Here is a 19,245-nt window from a genome sequence, read left to right on the forward strand (position 1 = left end):
AACTTTCATTTTCTCGCTTATTCTCTCTCTCTATCACACACACACACATTCCAAACTAACTGTCCTAGTCTCCTTGAAATGACAACATAAACACAAAAATCCCATTCATTTCTTTTATTCACTTTGCCTTTTTCCCACATGATATAAAAAGCATGTTAAGTAAAGTCTTGTTTTCCCGGGCCCAGCTGCATCACAGATATATTACAAACATCAACATTACCACAAAGGTCTTCATCAGCATAATTTATATATAAAAAAAAAATCAGAAATGAAAAGCGCAAAGCAACGATCCACGAACTGAAATGGACGAAAGAGATTTATTGTGCTACAAATTTAGCATGTTACGGAATTGAACTTGAAGGGTGTTCATATTATTTTAAGAACACGTGTCTCCCTTGTTTGGGACTAATAAAACGATGTCCTTTTAGTCAAAAATCACTTCATATTACACCTGTGTTGAAAAATAAATCTGAGCACATCTTCTTCGCAATTTTTTTGCTTGCAGTGCATAAGCAGTCAGACAAAAAAATTCTTGCAATAAATAAAATGACGGCACCTGCATATCGGACCATAACGATACTTAACACTCAACAAAGTACATCTAACCTCTTTCACAGCTTTTACACATCGGTGTTTACAGCTGTATGGCACATTAGCAGTCAAAACAAAACTAATACATGCAAAAACTACATTTAACAATGAACCTGTTACCAATTTTCATGTGCATTATACGAAATTTGCATAGTTTGGGAGGCATTCATACTATGAGACGTATAACAATCTACCACAGAGTCTGCAAAATTTGTCCATTTTAGTGCCCCAGCTATGTTGAATTAACGTGCACATATACATTAAATCAGAAGGTTAAAAAAAGAAAGAAATGTACAAACTCCCAGTTTAAACAAAAGAATAACTGCAAAATTTACATTTAAAATTTTCCTTTAAATGTCAAATGTGCTAATTATTCGCATTCAAAATCCAGTAACCAATCTGCCACAAATAAAAGAAACGCTAATATGCCTTGTACGTTTGCACTAGGGATTGATACACCTGTATCCAATTAGTGGATTTCATATGTACTGATCAAAATGTAATGTTTGAAAGAGAATTTCCATATGATTGTACGTAATCAAACAAAGGTACGCTTCAAAGACCTGTGCCACAGGTAACTTTTAATAACATTAACAACCAAGATAAATATGTTAGTCCAGCATACACTAAAACCATTTTTTACAACACACTTTTACAATATAACCTGTACAAAAATGAAAAAGCTACGGTATTTCTTTCTCACTCAAAGAACACCTTAAAAAAATCTGCACTTCCTATGCTTTCATTGCACCAAAAGCAACCCTTAACAGTCTATAAAACATAACAAATTTGAAAAAAGCTTTTAAGTACACTGCTATTGCTATGAAAAACCCTGTATACCACTCTCATAAAGAGATTACTACGCGTAAAAAAAGGAAGCAAATAAAATTCAACCTCAAACAAAACTTACAAAGCCAAAGGTCAATCCTGCAAGCACTGAAAAAAGACACCTCAACCAAATCAATTGTAAGTTTTTCTTCTTTTCAATGTTACTCATAATTATATTTTTCCATGATGACTTATAAAAAAAGAAGAAAAAAGCTTCCTGTGAAAATCAAATGCAGCAAGATGCATAAATACCTGGAGTTCCACAAGTTGGTTCTGGTCCATAAAATCTTTAAATACAATTTGCACACTTTGCAAAAATACAAAGCATACTGGTCACAAACTACACGGACAACTAAACAGATACAAATGGATTGTCTGTCGAAGCTCGAGTAATGTTTAATATCAATGTGTTTGTAACAAATATTTCTCGAGAAAATTGTAAATAATGATTGTATTCTATGAGATCACCCCCTACGATCACTGATAACCCTATACCCCACCTACCCAACCCAACACTTTTGTTTTTCCTTTCTGTTTCTTTTTCTGTTTTTTTTCTTTCTTTTCTTTGTTTTTGATTTACATGTGTAATGCAAAGCGCAAGTAGTAAAGCACTAATTCCTAATAAATCTGTGCATTAAAATGTTTCTCTCCCTTCTTTTGATCACTGGAGACAGAACAAGTGAAAACACAGGTGCAAATATGAGATTTTTATTTTTGTTAAGAAGAAAAATCAAGCCAAACAAATTGTAAATGGGCGGAGAAAAAAGCAAGTGTGCCCAAAATTTCAATCTTGTTCCAGTTCTCACTCAAAAAAGTGTTTAATGAGTCTGAAAACCAACAAAAGTTTGCACTGAACTTTCCGTTAAAATAAGCTTCAAAAAGTCGGAAAGGCCATAAAACCAGATGTAAATGAGATTCAGTTTCAAAAGCACAGTTTTCTACATTTCCAACAAACACAACCCTAAAAACGTATATACATAATCAAAAAGTGCAAATTAAGCTAGCTCACAACTCAAAACCAAATAAAAGTCAAAACCTACATCAACAGCAAAGGAATGTCCAATGCAAAAGATTCAACCAGCACATGCACACACCTTTGGTCAAAATCAGAAAAATATACACATTTGAATGTCCTCGTCAACCCTGATTAACGCAAACAAATGTCGAAATTCAAGACACAAAGCAGAGTACAGTCGAACTCGCTTAAGACGAATCACTGGGGATCGGAAAAAAAGTTCGTCTTAACCAAAATTCGTATTAAGAAAATTGATTGATTTTTTTTTTTTTTTTTTTTTTTTTAAGTCTTGTACATTTTATGGTGTTTCAATTTGTTTCTTTCGCAACTTTCATGCTGCTTCACGTTTAGACAATAAAGTGACATATTCAGTTACATGTTCATGTGTGTCTCATGTTGAGTGATGATTGTTGAGTTTGAGTGAGAGTGAGCACACATATGTTTCATCCAGTTGTTACGTTTTTGGTCACACACACGCACACACTGACACTGTCCACATTCGCGGTGTTCCTATCATTTGTCCGGAATCACTTACCTTGGCGACGGGTAGCAAACCTTGGCCAATTTAGTTTTTTTTTGTTTGTTGCAACATGATGTTCAAATCCAAATCGAAAGCACTGACTGACTGATAAACTATCGCGAACCGGCGAACGCAAACGTTGAGAGTGTGGTTTCCCTTGTCCAAGGGAAACCACTCTGGCATCTATATTTTTTGGCAATGGCTTCCTAAACATTGATGTTTCGTTTTTGGTATTCGCGAAGGAAATAAACGTCAGTCAGTCATTCATGTTCAGTGTCTGAGCTATCAATCACTTTGATTCTAAATTTGAAATTGTTTTGTGAGTACAGTGTAATCAGTTTAACTTTATTCAGTGATCGGTTGAGCAATGGTTCAAGCAGTCGACGCAAGGGAAGACTATGACACATGTATTCAAACTTCTCAAATTCCCATGATATGTCGATCTCGGGACGAGTTTAAAGATTTCGTCATAAGCGTGAGTAAATTACAGACATTATGCATGCTTGGGAATCCAAAAAGTGCTCGTTATAAGCATAAATTCGTTATAAAGAATTCGTTTTAAGCATTTTTTTTAAGCATGAAGAAAGAGGTATGCAGTTGGGAACTTAAAACTAATACGTTATAAGTCAAAATTCGTAACTAGCGTGTTCGTTTTAAGTGGGTTCGACTGTATCAACAATTTCTAAACTGAGAAAAATAACAAGGTGTTGGTCGCAATCAAACCAAATGGTAACAAAAGAAAGTTTTTTCCCCAACTAAATTTGGCTGAATAACCACCTCACCAAATAGTTGAAAGAAAATAATTTTCCAAATTTGGCAAAATAAAATTACAACAAATACTGGAACAACTACTATCCAAATTTGATAAAATAAAAAAAATTTTTACAAAAATTAAAAAAGGGGGCAAAGGAAAAGTATTAAGGTGGAGAAGAGCAACAATATATTCAGAAACTCTCTTCTGCTTACAGATGATGAAATAAGAAGTAACAGACCACACAATAATAACTTCAAGGCTGAGAATTAAATTTTGGCATGAGATTTTGGGTGCCATCCATCTCTGATAAGAGAAAAAGAAAATTGGTAAGCATGAACAAATAAATAGCAAATTCGTAAGTGACTTGCAATCAATCAATCAATATACAAACCTATAACCGGGTAATAATCAACAAACTCTGAACAACTCTAGGTTGCTCTGTATGGCAGGGATATATAAATAAATGGTAAATGTAATTTACAATTAAAGTTTCACATACCAACGCCACTATTGAGAAGAAAAAAGAGAACAAGAAAACAAAAAGTTAAACGTTTTAACAATGAACTTCTGTACTAAAAGTTGCTTTTGTCATAAATAAGAAACATTTGGGGACCGATTTCTCCTTTTCTCGACCCTTTTTACTGTAAAAAAGAAAGAAAAACCATACAGCAGTAACAAAGACACACAAGACGAATAATGCTTCTGAAAAAAAACTACTTTTAGCTTTCAGTCAAGCAATTTTAGCAGGCAGCCATCTGGCTTGACAACAACAAGCAGATTCCAAGGATGGCAAAGCAAGGTTGGTCACTGGTTGTGTGCATTCCCTTCCTTTCACTTATCAGTGTGTGTAAGTTTTGAGAAGATGGCGTGGTTGGTCCGTCTGAAAAACAGAAGAAGAAAACGTCATTACACAGACTCCCTTCAAAGGATCTAAGAGTGCATGCATGCACACTTTAATGAACGCACACACAGACATGCATGCACACACTCACACTCACACACACACACACACACACACACACACACACAGACATGCATGCATGCACACACTCACACACACACACACACACACACACTGGTTTTGAAACCAATCTATGTAATCAAAAAATACTTTTTGATAACAGCCATAAAGTTAAAACAAGTCGCGTAAGGCGAAATTACTACATTTAGTCAAGCTGTGGAACGCACAGAATGAAACTGAACGTAGTCCGCCGCTAGTGCAAAAGGCAGTGAAAGTGACGAGCCTGTTTGGCGCGGCAGCGGTTGCACTGTGCTTCATAGCACGCTTTACTGTACCTCTCTTCGTTTTAACTTTCTGAGCGTGTTTTTAATCCAAAACATATCATATCTATATGTTTTTGGGATCAGGAACCGACAAGGAATAAGATGAAATAGGTTTTAAATCAATTTCGGAAATTTAATTAATTTGATCATAATTTTTATATTTTTAATTTTCACAGATTGTTTTTAATCCAAATATAACATATGTATATGTTTTTGGAATCAGAAAAAGACGAAGAATAAGATGAAATTGTTTTTGGATCGTTTAATAAAAAAATAATTTTAATTACATTAAGTTTCCGATTTTTAATGGCCAAACTCACTCATTAGTTTTTAAGCCACCAAGCTGAAATGCAATACCAAACCCCGGCCTTCGTCGAAGATTGCTTTGCCAAAATTTCAATCAATTTAATTGAAAAATGAGGGTGTGACAGTGCCGCCTCAACTTTTACAAAAAGCCGGATATGACGTCATCAAAGGTATTTATCGAAAAAAAGAAAAAAACGTCCGGGGATATCATACCCAGGAACTCTCATGTCAAATTTCATAAAGATCGGCCCAGTAGTTTAGTCTGAATCGCTCTACACACACACACAGACAGACACTTCACACACACACACACACACACCACGACCCTCGTCTCGATTCCCCCCTCTATGTTAAAACATTTAGTCAAACCTTGACTAAATGTAAAAGAACTCTTTTATTTATCAATTTGAAGTGAAAACCTAGACATTGTTAATAACTGTCTTAATAATTGTTAACACAGCGGCACTGAATGTCTAACATGATAACTTTGCAATAAAAATAGACATTTTAAGATTCCGTTTTCCTCAATCTAATGACACGTTATTAAAATCATACAAGATTCATGTTAACATTTTTACTCATTGATAGAAAAACTCAAAAATCAACCAAGACATTTTAAAAACTAATTAGATCAGGAATATAATCTTCACAACAAACTTATACAAGACGTGCAAAAGGAAATATGACTTTTGGTTCCTTTTAGCGGCGTATTCGTGTTAGTTTATTTTCAAACTACAAAGCACACAGAAAGCTAAAGATACACTGCCGCATGGCAACAACTACTGATATTTATTGGCAAGAAGCTTTGCAAAGGGATGGCAATTAAGTCATATATCTATATATATCCTACGCCCTGTTGTCTTATTGTCATTGCAGAAAGCACTACTTGCTAATGCTGCATGGAGCAAAGGCCACCGCTTCTGCAAGATCATGAACGTTTCAGTTGTTGATTGAAGGTGAGAAGTGAGTAATAATCATGAACATGATGAGGACACTTTTCTAGACAATTAAGCTTATGTGAAATTTCATCAAGAATACACAAAGTTGGATAGTATCTGAGAATACGTTACACTGTGTAAAACGATATATTAGGGCTGTGTACTGTAACGAATTCTAATACCCATTTCAGTATTCTAGTGTCATACTGGTATTACTATTACTATATCAGTCTGCTTAGGTAGTTTTCTATGAAGCCATACATAGTACCAGACTGCTTAGTTCATGACAAACAGACAGAACACAGATATTCAAACAAACAGATGCACAAACTCACAGACACATAGAAACATACGATAAAGTTCTGGCAGAAGTATCTAATTCGTTAACATGTTAGGTTCATAGGACCACCATATTTTTGTTACAAGGTTTAGTTAATCAGTGCATTTTTCACTTGTATATACATTTGTTGTATCAAATGGAATAGATGTTGTATATATACCTGCTTAATTTAACTTCAAACAATATCCCAATATCTGCCTAATTTCACAGTAATGACTATCCTTGGGGTTAATTTTGTTTAGATCGATCTTGAATCTTGAGAAGAAAAAGAAACCACAACCCTTATAGACGAGGAGATGAAGAGAGATAACAGAAACGGACAGTTAAATAGCTTTTCATGTTAGAAACTACAAGAGAAACGTTATTCACATGCAGAGAAGTGTTCAAAGTCAGTATCATACGACTGAAAAGATATTTTACACTGAAGTAATTAATATATCTAATTCAGAAGTATAATTTCTGAAGTGTACACAAATTAAGCAGAATGAACAAACTTTTGTTTTTATACATGTGCGAAATAAAGGCATGAAATAACAAATAAAAGTTAGCAGGAGCTATGTTACAGCACACGATAGACAATGTTCGGAAATAACTCTTGTCAGTGTTTCTAAGCGCTCGATCCAGAAGAGTTGTATTCTTTAAAGGTGAGGTATGTGGCCATTCGATAAGATGACCTTTTCTTTTGAAAACACGCACGATAGAGCTCATTGTTCACCGTGACATCATCTCCGTGCTTACATCTCTGCTCAACATTAAAGGAATAAACTCTTCCATAGCGCAAAACCAAGACAGAGTTATTTCTGGAAGATTTCTATATGCATGCAGTCACAGTTGTGTGCATTAGTCAGATTCAGCAACCTAGCTGTGAATTTAGCTGTGACGAGAGTATATATAAAACTAAAACAATCGCAGCTTTTAGCTGTGACGAGAGTAGGACACTAAAACAATGACACACTTCTTACACAATAAGAGATTTCTGCCCTCAGTCTAGTTCACTCGACAGTAACACTCTTGGCCAGGTTGCGGGGACAGTCAACCTAAAAGATGTGAAAAGCAGGGCATTAGTAGCAAAGCCCCATCATTGGCAGATTTGGTGGGAACACAAAAACACACAAATATTGCACATACATTACTAAGTGTCCTAGCTTTCAATGAAGATTAAATTGATGATGTTCAGAAATAACTCGTCGGGTTTGTATGGGTTGTGAAAGAGTGAATACTCTTGCTTTTAGTGAGGCAAACTTTTTAACTTGACATTATAGGCCAGTTAATACTAGCGACGGGTGTGTCAGAAACACGTGGGCAAAGAGCAAGCGTGGAAAGTTTGCCTCAATAAAAGCAATTGTATTCATTTTTTCACAACCTATACAAACCAAACAGAGTGATTTCTGGAGTTGGTCTAAATTCAATCTAAACATTAAGGCTATATCATCCTTTCCTTGTCCACCATCTTGGAAATCATCACAGATCTAAATTCAGTCTAAACATTAAGGCTATCATCCTTTCCTTTTCGACCGTCTTGGAAATCATCACAGATCTAAATTCAGTCTAAACATTAAGGCTATCATCCTTTCCTTTTCGACCGTCTTGGAAATCATCATAGGTCTAAATTCAGTCAAAACATTAAGGCTATCGATCCTTTCCTTGTCCACCATCTTGGAAATCATCATAGATCTATCCAGGCAATTACATGGGATTACAGCACATCCTTCCATTTGGATACAGACAAAAAAAAATCCACAGCCCGCCTGTTTTCTGTGCAGAATGGGAATAGGTTCTTTGCAGAATCAATGTCGTAACTTTCTTTCTTTATTTGGTGTTTAACGTCGTTTTCAACCACGAAGGTTATATCGCGACGGGGAAAGGGGGGGAGATGGGATAGAGCCACTTGTTAATTGTTTCTTGTTCACAAAAGCACTAATCAAAAAATTGCTCCAGGGGCTTGCAACGTAGTACAATATATGACCTTACTGGGAGAATGCAAGTTTCCAGTACAAAGGACTTAACATTTCTTACATACTGCTTGACTAAAAATCTTTACAAACATTGACTATATTCTATACAAGAAACACTTAACAAGAATCCGTTAGTCGCCTCTTACGACATGCTGGGGAGCATCGGGTAAATTCTTCCCCCTAACCCGCGGGGGGTAATGTCGTAACTGACACCTACGTCAATCTGTGGATTTAATTCAACAAAAACGGCCCACTCTGCCCAGGAAGCAGGCAGGCTGTTGATTTTGTGTACGTATCCAAGTGGAAAGATGCTCTTATCCCATGTTTAAGCCTGGAAAGAGCTGCGGTGGTGATCATGATCGCTTCCACAGGAATGAAGGTATCTTTTATAACCTAAAAATAATGCACTGAAGTAATGTAAAATAATGTAAAATGGTAATTGATCTGTGATATTTTAACTACACTTTCTTTTCTTAACTGTATCATACTTTTAAGACAAAGTGTGACAAATAATGAAGTTTAAATATGATAAGCAAATGAGCAGTAAGGGTAACCATATAAAGACAATTCTGGCAAAAATACAAAAGCAATCAGATTGGATAAATACAATTCAAATGTGTTTGACGAAGGTAATGGTTGCTAGCATGATCTAAACAAATCATAGAAGATAGAGACAGACAGCCAATTTGTATTTGTGCATATCAATTCATATATGTTATACTCTTACTTTCTCCCAAGCGCAAGACAAATTCTTCTATGAAAATTGAAGCCAATAAAATTTGAGTTTGAGTTTGAGTAAACTAGACATGTATAATATATTAAAATTCTCTTTTACCAGGCTGTGTTAAAAAAGAAGAAAAGAATGCTTGATTCTCAGAGTAAGAAGTTAAGCGTGAACTATTCTAGAGAAATTGTTCCTCCCAAATCATTGTTTTAACAAAACAAAAAGGAACAGAAATTAAAACTTCTTTTTTTTAAAGTGGGGAAAACACATTTCGTGTATGAAACCCAAACAAATCAGCACATCACCGATTTTTCACTTGTAACTGAAAGAGGGGTTCAAGATTGTTTTGCTAAATACCCACCCCCCTCCCCATAAAAAAAAGAAGTCTGTCCAAGACATTTCTTGATACATTTTTGATGGAGTGACATTTGCCAGCACTGGCCTACCGTAGGATGTGCCGCACTGCAAAAAGCTGTTAAGCACCTCAACCCCTTCACCGTCTCACGCACCTAACACATTGATTCACTCCTCCTCTCTTGGTCAATACCGACCTAACCACTTACCAAGAAACTTAACCGGAAATGTCCCATGTTTTACTGGTAAAAATCTCAAAATACTGGAAACGATAATTGATAACCTGAGTCATGCACACCAGCTTGATCCTCTTTTTTCCCCTGACAAAGGTAGAGCAATCACTGGTCAACTAGGATTTAGCGAAGCTGGCCAGACATGAATTTCCGTTCCATACAACTACAGTTTGTCTACATACATTTTTGTTGTTATGTGTGTGATAACCTAGCTCACATGCCGTCTCCTTTTCTATGCAATTCTAGATCTGTTGATGTGTTGACAGTGGGAAATTATGAAAACCGTAAAATATTCGCCAAATGTTCATGTGTGATACTGACTGTCTGCCAGACATATAAACAATCAATATTCATGATGACTGTAAGGTTGGCTGTGGCCAGAAGTTGCTTGACACAATTCAGTTTTGTTAGAGTGGATAAGTCGATAACACAATCATTTTTCTGGTTGTTGTGAGAACTTCACCCATGTTTTCTTGGTGACAGTTACTTAAAACCGTTCATATAATTATGCTAAAATGTCAAGGAACACCATGTAAGCAAAATGTTAATGACACTAACAAAATCTATTTCTAGATTGCAGAAAAATCCCACAAATATATCAAAATATTCTTCCAAGTATTTGTGTTCTCTTAGGTGTTGTGTGTGTGTGTGTGTGTGGGGGTGTGTGTTTGTGGGTGTACGTGCGTGCATGCATGCGTGCTTGTGTGTAATTGCGTGCATGAGTGTGTGTAATAGTCTCCTGTCCGCCCAGCGACCTTCCCCTTGACCCTGCTTGTGACCTTGATGTTTTATGCCCCCACAAGGGGCACGGTACTCTCCAAGCACCCAAAACCTCGAAGAGAGATAACTGGCGGAAACCTTCCTATTGTAGTCTCCTGTATGACGGCTTACTAGTGCCAAAACCTCATAATTGTAATTATCAAGGGAAAATTACTAATTTTCCCTTGATAATTACCATTTTCACGTGTTAATTACTAGTTTTCCCGGGAAAATTACTATTTTTTCCGGAAAAAGTACTAACTTTTACCTGTTAATTACTAATTTTTAGTTTTGGCTCACTTCCTGACGGATTGCTAGTGCCAACACTAACAAGAAGGGCAAAGCCCATACGACTCACATGCTTGACCTTGACATGGTCAAATAACTAAACCTAGCAATGACATCATACACTAAGAACTGCTTTACACATTTTTCCTACCAAAATACATGTGACCTTGACCCAAGGTCAAGGTCATCCAAGGTCATGCAACACAAAGCTGTTAATTCAAGACATAGGAAGTACAATGGTGCTTATTGGCTCTTTCTACCATGAGATATGGTCACTTTTAGTGGTTCACTACCTTATTTTGGTCACATTTCATAAGGGTCAAAGTGACCTTGATCATATGTGACCAAATGTGTCTCATGATGAAAGCATAACATGTGCCCCACATAATTTTTAAGTTTGAAACAGTTATCTTCCATAGTTCAGGGTCAAGGTCACTTCAAAATATGTATACAATCCAACTTTGAAGAGCTCCTGTGACCTTGACCTTGAAGCAAGGTAAACCAAACTGGTATCAAAAGATGGGGCTTACTTTGCCCTATATATCATATATAGGTGAGGTATTAAATCTCAAAAACTTCAGAGAAAATGAGAACAAGAAGGGCAAAGCCCATACGACTCACATGCTTTACACATTTTTCCTACCAAAATACATGTGACCTTGACCCAAGGTCAAGGTCATCCAAGGTCATGCAACACAAAGCTGTTAATTCAAGAAATAGGAAGTACAATGGTGCTTATTGGCTCTTTCTACCATGAGATATGGTCACTTTTAGTGGTTCACTACCTTATTTTGGTCACATTTCATAAGGGTCAAAGTGACCTTGACCTTGATCATATGTGACCAAATGTGTCTCATGATGAAAGCATAACATGTGCCCCACATAATTTTTAAGTTTGAAACAGTTATCTTCCATAGTTCAGGGTCAAGGTCACTTCAAAATATGTATACAATCCAACTTTGAAGAGCTCCTGTGACCTTGACCTTGAAGCAAGGTAAACCAAACTGGTATCAAAAGATGGGGCTTACTTTGCCCTATATATCATATATAGGTGAGGTATTAAATCTCAAAAACTTCAGAGAAAATGTGAAAAAAAGTGAAAAATAGCTGTTTTTTAGGCAACATTTATGGCCCCTGCGACCTTGACCTTGAAGCAAGGTCAAGATGCTATGTATGTTTTTTGGGGCCTTGTCATCATACACCATCTTGCCAAATTTGGTACTGATAGACTGAATAGTGTCCAAGAAATATCCAACGTTAAAGTTTTCCGGACGGACGGACGGACGGACGGACGACTCGGGTGAGTACATAGACTCACTTTTGCTTCGCATGTGAGTCAAAAATAGCTGTTTTTTAGGCAACATTTATGGCCCCTGCGACCTTGACCTTGAAGCAAGGTCAAGATGCTATGTATGTTTTTTGGGGCCTTGTCATCATACACCATCTTGCCAAATTTGGTACTGATAGACTGAATAGTGTCCAAGAAATATCCAACGTTAAAGTTTTCCGGACGGACGGACGGACGACTCGGGTGAGTACATAGACTCACTTTTGCTTCGCATGTGAGTCAAAAATTAGTAATTTTCCCGTGAAAATGAGTAACTAACAGATGAAAACAGTAACTGACAGCGTTAATTAGTAATTATCACGTGATAATGGGTAACACCAGGTTTTGGCACTAGTAAGCCGTCATACTCCTGTCCGCCCAGCCGACCTTCCCCTTGACCCTGCTTGTGACCTCGATGTGTTATGCCCCCGCAAGGGGCACGGTACTCTCTAAGCACCCAAAACCTCAGAGAGATATTAACTCAGGCGGAAACCTTCCTATTGCATGCATGAGTGTGTGTGTCTATGTCTATGTCTATGTCTATGTCTGTGTCTATGTGTGAGCGGGTATAGAGTTTTAGGATTGCCTAAATTCAGAGTGTGTCTTCTATGACAAGTAGCATTACTAAAATCAAAACAAACAAAAATAATAATAAAACAGAAACACAGAGTGCAAATAAAACAAAATTAAAAGAACGATTTTAAGTAACAACCCATGATGAAAATCAAAGCTTGGATAAGGTCAGAATGCTTCCGAACAAATGAAAAAAAGACATGAAAAGCCGATAAAAGCACTCTTCTCTGTATATTTTGGCTGAGGTGCGAGTGGTAGACGTTTGTTTTTTTACTAAGCAAAGCAATTTTATATAGTTGCTTTAATTTCGATAGAATACAAAATAAAAATAAATTAAATTCATCATTTGCCCCTCAGCCAGACAAAGTACCCCACAATACTTCTGTCACATAGACATTGTGTAGACAATCATGCTTATACATCTCCCCTCCCAAAGTTAAAATGGCAACAAAACAACAAAAATGTGACCCTCCACCACGAAATGAGTCGCATGTCACCTCGCGCGGTTCTGCGCTAGGCTTAATATAAGTCCGGGGAGTGTCTGGTAACAGTGTGAGGGTCACCTTAGTCACAGGCTTATAACTCAAACATTTTTCGCTCTTTTCTAAAACGGGTTTCACCACTGGATAGAGCATAAAACACTCTTTAGGAAAATGTAAAAATATGAAAATCATGCAAAGGTGACATGCGACTCATTCTGTGGTGGAGGGTCACAAATAAATAACACACACCCCCTCCTCCTAAAAAAAAAAAAAAATACCAACAATAAAAAAGAATAAAAAACAAAACAAAGCAAGCAAAACAAAGCAAATGAAACTGCATCCAAGACTTCACTGTTATTTTCCCTAGGACTCCTTTCCGCTATACGCTATCATTCAATATATTAACCCAAACAGCATTCCGAATAATTTTCTCACGTCAGCAAAATAACAACAACAATAACAACTGTTTGCAACAAAGACCCAGCAGGTTATAAGGTCACAGGTCGCAGGTCAGAGGGCAGCATCCAATAGAGCAGCATCTGAATCAAGAGTTTACAGTTGTGATGCAGGTCACTTGAATGGGATGACCTCAGGTCAGTTTCCATAAAAGGAAGTCTTAGTGGATGTCATTTTGGGGTATTAACTGTCCTGAGATCACCACATTTGAGTGACCTGTTACTTATACACTAAAGTGGAAACCATATCATAAGGCCAAAAAAAAAAAAAGGTCTGTTTACGGTAACATAGGCCAAAAAAATAGGGTCGGTAGGTCGGGATTTTTTATTATTTTTTTTTTTCCAAAAAACCATATTTTTACGTTATTTTGCAAAAAACCCAGATTTTTTTTATTTTTTATTTTTTATTTTTTTTCCCCAAATGCCAAAAAAAAAGTCTAGGGTCGCGCGAAAAAAAATAGGGTCGGTCGGGTTACCGTAAACAGACTATTTTTTTTTTTGGCCTAAGTCTGAGGAAATCTGTTCTTCAAGGGGAAGGTCTTAAATGGGAAAAAAATTGAGAATTTTGGTCATAACTCTGATGTTTGGGTCACAGTGTAGGTGGGTTTTAAATCAGAGTTTTAATTCTCAAAAGGGAGAGATCTGAAACTGGGTCTTACACAAAGTAGAAGAGTCTGAAATCGTAATGTCTATCAAGATTAAGGTCTTGAAAGGGGGAAGGGTCTGAAATCAGAGGATCTTGTAGGGGGTTGGATTGGACTTAACAGTGGGAGAAAATTTGGTCTTAAATCAAAGTCTTAAGTTGGGGGGGGGGGGGGGTCGTCCTTAATATGGGTTTGAGTGATCTCAAAAGGGGACAGTCTTAGATGAGAGTCTTGAGAGGGTGGATGGGTGGGTGAAGGATAGGTGAGTCAATGGTCTTAAATCAGGGGTCAGGGTGTCTTTTATAGGGCGTGGTCCAGTCCTAAAGGAGCTAACCTGGAGAGTCTTAAAAGGAGGGAGACTAGGTTTCAAATAAGAGGGTAAGCACTCTTTTGACCTTGATAGAACACGAAAAAGCAATTCCTATTTAGATGTAAATATGTAACCACACTAAGTATAAGCTTCAGCTTGTTGTATGGTACGCCCCAAGCGTTTCTACTATATTGCCACCCTATATTTTCAGAATAAAATCTTGTTTAAACCAAGAGGGTACGTCTTTAATAGGGTGTTGAATCCCAAAAGAGGGACCTGGAGAGTCTTAAAGGGAAGAATTAGAGGTCTGAAATAAGAGGGTAAGTCCCTAAAGCTGAGCAAGTTCCACTGCACGTGCAACTCTTGACAAAGACGCGACTCAAAGGTGTAGGTAAGCTGTGGATGAAGACAGGACTCAGGGTGTATGCTTACATCGTATCCACGCAGCACCGCTATGTGGAAGGACAGCAGCTGCATGGGGATAACAGCGAGAATGCCTTGCAGGCAATCCACTGCGTGCGGGATCGCCAGGAAACTGTACGCAAACTTCTGCGTCTCATCGTCATCCTTGTTACAAATGATTATGGGGCGCCCCTACAAAACCAATACACAAAGCAGAAGAGAAGCTGGAGATTAGGACGTGTGCAGCGTAAGAATTTTGTGTGTGTCCCTGAACGGACTACCACCAAGCTGGAGCAAAGGAGAGAAGTTGTACAGCGTGAGATTTTCAACGTGAACACTCAGCTGCCTCTGACGATGTCTGCTCCGGTAGAAGACCCCAAAACTGTCTCACGGGTTATTGAAACTTTCTTGCTCAAGGTGTGAGTGCAAACTTTTAGGCTCGATGTTTCTCACCTTAATTCTCAGCTCCCACAGAGTTCCAGCAGGACGTCTAGATTCTTATAAATATATTGCCTTCGCAAGTCTGACTTTGGGCAAAGAAAAACTTTACCTGGCAAATCGAAAAGCAAAACGGAAGCAAACTACTGGCAGAAAACCTGACCGTGAAAGTGTGCAGCCACTTGAGCAAGACAGTTTGTACGGCTGCTGTTGGCAGCTAATAGCGACATACACAAGATCCAAGCAGCGTCAAGCAAGACTACATGCAAATGGCAATTAGATACAACAAGCTAGAAGAAAAGAGAATAACACAGCCCCATCCCATCCACCGACAGAAATAAAACAGAGGTACACACTGCAAGAGGCTAATACACACAAGCAAAAACTACTGTGCAAACAGAAAGCTTTTTCGGTGTTAAATGATATACATTCAGCCAGCGTCGAGGGTGCAGAATAATTTCCGACAAGAACATAAAGCGAGTCAGGCAGGCTATAAAGGACTAATAGTCTGACTGGGCGGAGTTATATTGGCTGGGGGCGGGGCGGGGCGGTCAAAGTGGGAGGGGCCATGGTGTGTGACGGGTCCATGCTTACGTCCAGCTTGCGCAGCTCAGCAATATGCAGAGACAAAAGTTGCATGGGGATAATGCTGAGGATACCCTGAAGGCAGTCTATACTGGGCGGCACCGAGATAAACTTCTCGGTCTGAGCTTCCGTCTCTGTGTCTCCGGTGTTGCAAATCAAAATAGGTTCTCCCTAGAGACACACATAGACAAGACACGTACAATGGACACATGCGATGGAGAGAGGCGAAAGAGAAGAAAAAAGAAAAGACACAACAAACACAAGATTCTTGTAGATTGGGTTTTGTAAAAGATGCTGGTTTCAGCAACAAAGACGAAAAAAGTAATCAATCCGAAGCTTTTTGTAGATGGAATTTTGTAGGTCAAAGTGGTGGTTTTAGAACACACAAAATAAAAAACATTAGAAAGACAAGAATATTACAACAGGAGATTTCTGTGGACTGCTTTTTGTTGACCATGGTGCTGGTTTGAGCGAAAATGAAAAAGACAAAAAGTAATATCAAACATGAGCTATCTGCCGACTGCTTTTGGTTGGTCCAGTTGTTGCATATGGTTTCAGCAAAATGACAAAGACAAAAAATCATATTAAACAGACACTTTTTGCAAACTGGGTTTTGGGGATGTTTGCTTCAGCTAAAGCCTTATGCGGAAGGTGTTGGTTTCAGTTAAACAAAAATCGAAGAAAATATGCAACAAAAGCTTTTTGTTGATTGCTTTTTATTCGTCAAGATGTATTCATTTCCAGCGTTGCTCTAGGCTAAATGAAGGTCAAGACCTGTTGTAACAGATGCAGCCATCTGAAGGGCTGTAAAAACTAGAGGCCAACAAGTTAAAAAAAAAAAAATCTTTCTGAAGACTGCCTTTTACTGGTGTAGGTGTCGGTTTCTTTCACCATGCATGGCTCTAGACTTAATACCAGCCATTAATTGAAACAGCAAAAACAATCATCATCAGGGCTATTAGACTAAATACCAGCCATTAATTGAAACAGCAAAAACAATCATCATCAGGGCTATTCAAAGAATGCAGATAAAGCTTTCCCTGAACAGATGCCAATACAAACATCTTTGAATTAATTATGCTCAGTTGAAAGCTTCGCCAATTTTAATTGTTTTTGCTGTATTCACTCTTTTCTTGAACCAATCTGAAGGTGTGTTTTTTCTGAAATGCAAAACAAATAATAATCAGTGAACTAATCACTGGTGTTGTCTGCAATAAAAAGAGAGAAAAAAAAATGTAACTTTAAAAAGCTACTTTTTATCAGGGATCCAAATCAAGTGAAAGTTGTCACAAAGTCTATGCCACCAAAAATGATACTCCTTCTCCTCAACTAAAACACTTTTGGACAGAAAGCAAAAATCATTTGATTACAATTAATACAAAAAAATAAAAACAGGGAACCGAAAACCAGAATAAAATGCTATTTGGAATGTGGAAAAAACAAGTCGCGTAAGGCAAAATTACTACATTTAGTAAAGCTGTCGAACTCACAGAATAAAACTGAACGCGCCAAGACCGCATACTCGTAGATTCGTCGGTCCACCGCTCGTGGCAAAGGCAGTGAAATCGACAAGCCAGAATAGTGCGGTAATGGTCGCGCTGAGAGGGATACATAGCACGCTTTTCTGTACCTCTCTTCGTTTTAACTTTCTGAGCGTGTTTTTAATCCAAACATATCATATCTATATGTTTTTGGAATCAGGAACCGACAAGGAATAAGATGAAATTGTTTTTAAATCGATTTCGGACATTTTATTTTAATCATAATTTTAATATTTTTAATTTTTAGAGCTTGTTTTTAATCCGAATATAACATATTTATGTTTTTGGAATCAGAAAATGATGAAGAATAAAATGAACATAATTTTAGATCGTTTTGTAAAAATAAATTTAATTACAATTTTCAGATTTTTAATGACCAAAGTCAAAAATTAACTTTTAAGCCTCCAAGCTGAAATGCACTACCAAAGTCCGGCCTTCGTCAAAGATTGCTTTGCCAAAATTTCAATCAATTTTATTGAAAAATGAGGGTGTGACAGTGCCGCCTCAACTTGACTAAATGTAACAAAAATGACGTGGTTGAATCTATAACAAACCATGACAAAAGGGGTTGGGGTCAAAGAAGCAATAATTTGGTAAATAAAATTGAAGTTGTGAGAGTTCTTTCTTTCTCCCTTTCAGTTAGTGACAATAAATGTTGTAAATAAAAGTACTCTCACCAAAGAAAAACAAAAAAACAACAAAACAACAACACCTAACACATAAATATAGTTCATCCGTGTTTGTGATGAAAAGGTTACTTTAACATAACACACACAAAGATTAATCACATCATGCCTTAATTGCAATGACGTACAAACCACGTGTGAGGTTTTTTTTAAAACAAAAACGGGAGAAAAGCTTTTTCTTTTTTTAATCAAAAGTTTAGATGTTAATTAACTGGTTACAAAAGTGAACATCCAGGTATCTCTGAAAGCAATAATTACAGCATAAATGAAGTCATCAGATTTTCATGCTCACTTTTTTCCTTTCAGTTTCTGTTACAAAGGGGGCTGCTCTTATTTTCAAATTTGATTTAGTGTTTCGTCTTCCTCGCATAAGGTGTGAAACAAACAAAAATCATCAGTTTCCGGTTCCCCAACAAACCCTACTTTTTTCTCTCAACCACAGAACCTTTTTTTTTACCTAAAAAAACCCAAGGAATTTTTAACTTTTTAGACCAATATTTTGATAGGGGGCATAGTAGGTAGTGGGCTGCGTCCGTTAGCTCGGGACAGACCCACTACTGAACACCGTCGAAGTGACTCAGCAGAAGTGCAGTGTCATCTTCCGAGGGTTACTAAGCCTACCGCAGCGACCCGACATCCCCCCCTGGAGCATCTGTAAAATCGACAAGTCTGGCAGCGGAACGAAATTCAGAGGTGGCTGGAGCAGTGAGTGCAGGGACGGGGCGGTGTGAGACCACAAGGGGACAAGGGAACAAGTGTAAGGGGACAAGGGAACAAGTGTAAAGACAAAAACAAAAAACAAAAACAAAAATTTTGATAGTTCTTGTGAAAGCAAATAATGGATAGAGTGACAATAGTATACATATAATGTAATTTTTTGTTTGTTTTGCCGCGGACAATTTTTATTTTCGCT

At 37.4% G+C, this 19,245-nt stretch overlaps 1 protein-coding gene across 4 annotated transcripts in view; it reads right to left on the reverse strand.

The window, feature by feature from the left end:
- Positions 1-99: 99 nt before the first annotated feature.
- LOC138958170 (glutamine--fructose-6-phosphate aminotransferase [isomerizing] 2-like) overlaps positions 100-19,245 on the reverse strand; it is a 76,126-nt gene continuing 56,980 nt past the window's right edge. For 2 of the 4 annotated variants that reach the window (XM_070329252.1, XM_070329249.1), the window contains 3 exons: positions 16,115-16,276; positions 7,539-7,613; positions 100-4,588 (listed from right to left, as the gene is read on the reverse strand). In XM_070329252.1, coding sequence (XP_070185353.1) covers positions 7,569-7,613; positions 16,115-16,276 — 207 coding nt within the window. In that variant the 3' untranslated portion in view covers positions 100-4,588; positions 7,539-7,568. Of the gene's footprint in view, positions 4,589-7,538; positions 7,614-15,112; positions 15,275-16,114; positions 16,277-19,245 lie in introns of all 4 variants that reach the window. The other 2 variants (XM_070329250.1, XM_070329251.1) reach the window with 2 other exon arrangements.

Source organism: Littorina saxatilis, linkage group LG2 (assembly GCF_037325665.1).
Source record: "Littorina saxatilis isolate snail1 linkage group LG2, US_GU_Lsax_2.0, whole genome shotgun sequence".
NCBI lineage: Eukaryota > Metazoa > Mollusca > Gastropoda > Littorinimorpha > Littorinidae > Littorina > Littorina saxatilis.